The sequence below is a fragment of the Engraulis encrasicolus genome, chromosome 5 (assembly GCF_034702125.1).
Source record: "Engraulis encrasicolus isolate BLACKSEA-1 chromosome 5, IST_EnEncr_1.0, whole genome shotgun sequence".
NCBI classification, from domain to species: Eukaryota; Metazoa; Chordata; class Actinopteri; order Clupeiformes; family Engraulidae; genus Engraulis; species Engraulis encrasicolus.
In genome coordinates this window covers 38,658,474-38,660,973 of record NC_085861.1, presented here as the reverse complement: position 1 = coordinate 38,660,973, position 2,500 = coordinate 38,658,474, and the positions used below count along the sequence as shown (strand labels likewise).

The 2,500-nt window shown below is 48.3% G+C and overlaps 1 protein-coding gene across 1 annotated transcript in view; it reads right to left on the bottom strand.

The window, feature by feature from the left end:
* The window catches only part of fam131bb (family with sequence similarity 131 member Bb), a 75,475-nt gene that overhangs the window by 33,343 nt on the left and 39,632 nt on the right, over window positions 1-2,500 (bottom strand). The window contains exon 3 of the mRNA XM_063198203.1: window positions 232-337. Coding sequence (XP_063054273.1) covers window positions 232-337 — 106 coding nt within the window. The remainder of the gene's footprint in view (window positions 1-231; window positions 338-2,500) is intronic.

Here is a 2,500-nt window from a genome sequence, read left to right as displayed (position 1 = left end):
TTTCAGGGAAGGGAGTAAGGTAGGAGTTTGTTACTTGCATATTACACCAATGGCTTGATGGTAAGCCATTGGCGAGTATTAACCATGGACGAGGGGAAGGGGAAGGGGTAGGGGGGTGATAAAGGGTACCCACAAAGGGACCATGTTGGCTCCAACCAATCACCTCCCATCTAACCCGGTCTGGAGCCAACATGGGGTAGTTTTGTTACCAGTCACGGGACAGACACACACCTGTCACACCTGTTAAGGACGACTTAGCCAGGGCACCAATGCCATATTGTTCGGATTTCCTCTTCTTCAGCCGAGGCAAGATGGAGGTGGTGTCCTCCATGGAGAGCTGTGCGGGGAGGGAAGCAAGACATCCGACAGAGAAGAGAAGAACAATGGAGGAGGAGAAGAAAAAGAAGAAGAAGAAGAAGAAGAAGAAGAAGAAGAAGAAAAAGAAGAAGAAGAAGAAGAAGACGAGGAGGAAAAGGAAGAGGACATACAGTGTAGGAGGAGGGGTGAGAAGACAAAGAGTGCACCAGAGCGCACAAAAAAATGTGAATATTTGAGGTGAGACAGTGTGGAAGAAAATTGAAGGGATGTTAGGGGATGAAGACGTGTGAGGAGAAGTGGAAGTAGATACGGTTAGAACAACATTCATTCGAAGACAGTGGGTATTTCTCAAACTGAAGTGTCCCAGCCTTGCTAGGACGAGTAACTCCCATGCTTTTTTCGCAGATTTCGCCAAAGAGTAGGCCTATCCCATTACTAGTTCTAAGTGTAATTAATAATTGGAGACACCTTGGTGAAATGGGCGCTACTCGTCCAAGCAGGGCTAGGACACTTCGCTTTGAGAAATACCCAGTGTCACCTAAGAAAAAAACTACATCTTCAACTTCCTGCCTCTCAGTGTCCCTCAGCTTGCATTATGGGAAGTGTAGTGTAACAGCAATTAGCATTGTGCAATTATGTGTTGCATTCTGACTGTACAGTGGACTACAGTGTCTAACCACTGATCTTGGAGAGGTTCAGAAGAGGACAGAGTAAAGGACAGGGAGATGTGGAGAGTGAGTATTTGGAAGTAGATAATCTACGGTGGATTCAAGAAGAAAAATGAGAGAGGGAAAGAAAATGGCATACTAACAAAGAAAGAGGAGGAGAGGAGGAGAGGAGAGGTGAGAAATGAAGGAATGCAATACACAAACACTTACATTGATTCCATCCCATGAAAAGTCTGATCGGCCATGCTAAGAGGGAAAATAGGAGAGTAGAGAGGGATGGGGAATAAAAAAGAAAAAAAAGAAGGGAGAGGAAAACGGAGGAGAAGAGAGGAGGACAGGACACAAAAACAAAGGAGACAGACGACGGTAGGGAGGAGAAGAAGGGACAGGAGGAGGAGGGAGAAGAGAAGGAGTGTGATAGAGGAAGACAGTTCATAAAAGAACACGAGATGTTTGGAAAAGAGACAGGAGAGGAGAACAGGAGCCGATGGATATTCAACACTTGATTCCATCCACAGCAGCCAAAGAAAGGAGGGGAAGAGTCAAAGTCACGAGCGATGGTGGAAAAAGAAGCAGAAGAAGAAAGAACAGGAGGAGAGAGGTGATTGAGGGCAAGGAAAGGGGGAAAGAGAAGTGGTGGGGATCGGATCGCCCAATAGCAGTTGTTCTCTCTGCCTATTTTCACTCCAAAGTGTGTGGTGTCTCCCTGACTGTGACACAGCATTCTATCTTGGGGGGGATCACTGAAATGGTCGGACAGACCACGGGGGTGTAGGCAGGCAGGGGGTTTGGTTGTTGGTCGGGGGGGGGGGTTAGCATAGTGACAGGGGGGACAAACAGATCAATTGTAATGGGCCCCAGGAAAGAAGGTGGGGGCAGAATCAGTACCCTACTACATTGTACATATAGAGAGGGGGTGCTTTTCAGATCGGCCCGGTCAAAGCTGTGAGCGGCCCTGGGGAAGGTGCGAGAGGAGATAAGCTTCTACGCAGCACACCGCTGTCACCCGTAGCCCAGGCCTCATCATCATCCCAACCCCATCCCTCCCTGGCTGTCACACCGTGCACAATGCAGCTCACACACAAGCACCGCGCTGGGGGAAAGGGAAAGCAGGCAGGGCTGGTTGGTTGCCTGGTGTGCACAAATAAAGAAAGTAACACGCGCGCACACACATTTGTACATGCACACACACATGCACACGCTCGCATGCATGCACACACGCACTCACACACACATACACACATTCCATCACTCTTTCTCTCTTTTATTCAGTCTCTCTCTCTCTCTCTTACTCTCTCTTTCTCGCTCACTCACTCACACACTCACTCACTCTCACATGCACGCACGCAAGCACACACACACATACATGCCTGCACTTATTCACAAATCCACTAAAAGGGTATTCAGCCAACAGCCATTCATCCACCCGTGCATGGGGTTGATCTGTTGTTATTCTCGCACACGCGGGTGATTTCAGGAATCATTTTTAGCCTACTACAAGCTGCTTCTTTGTC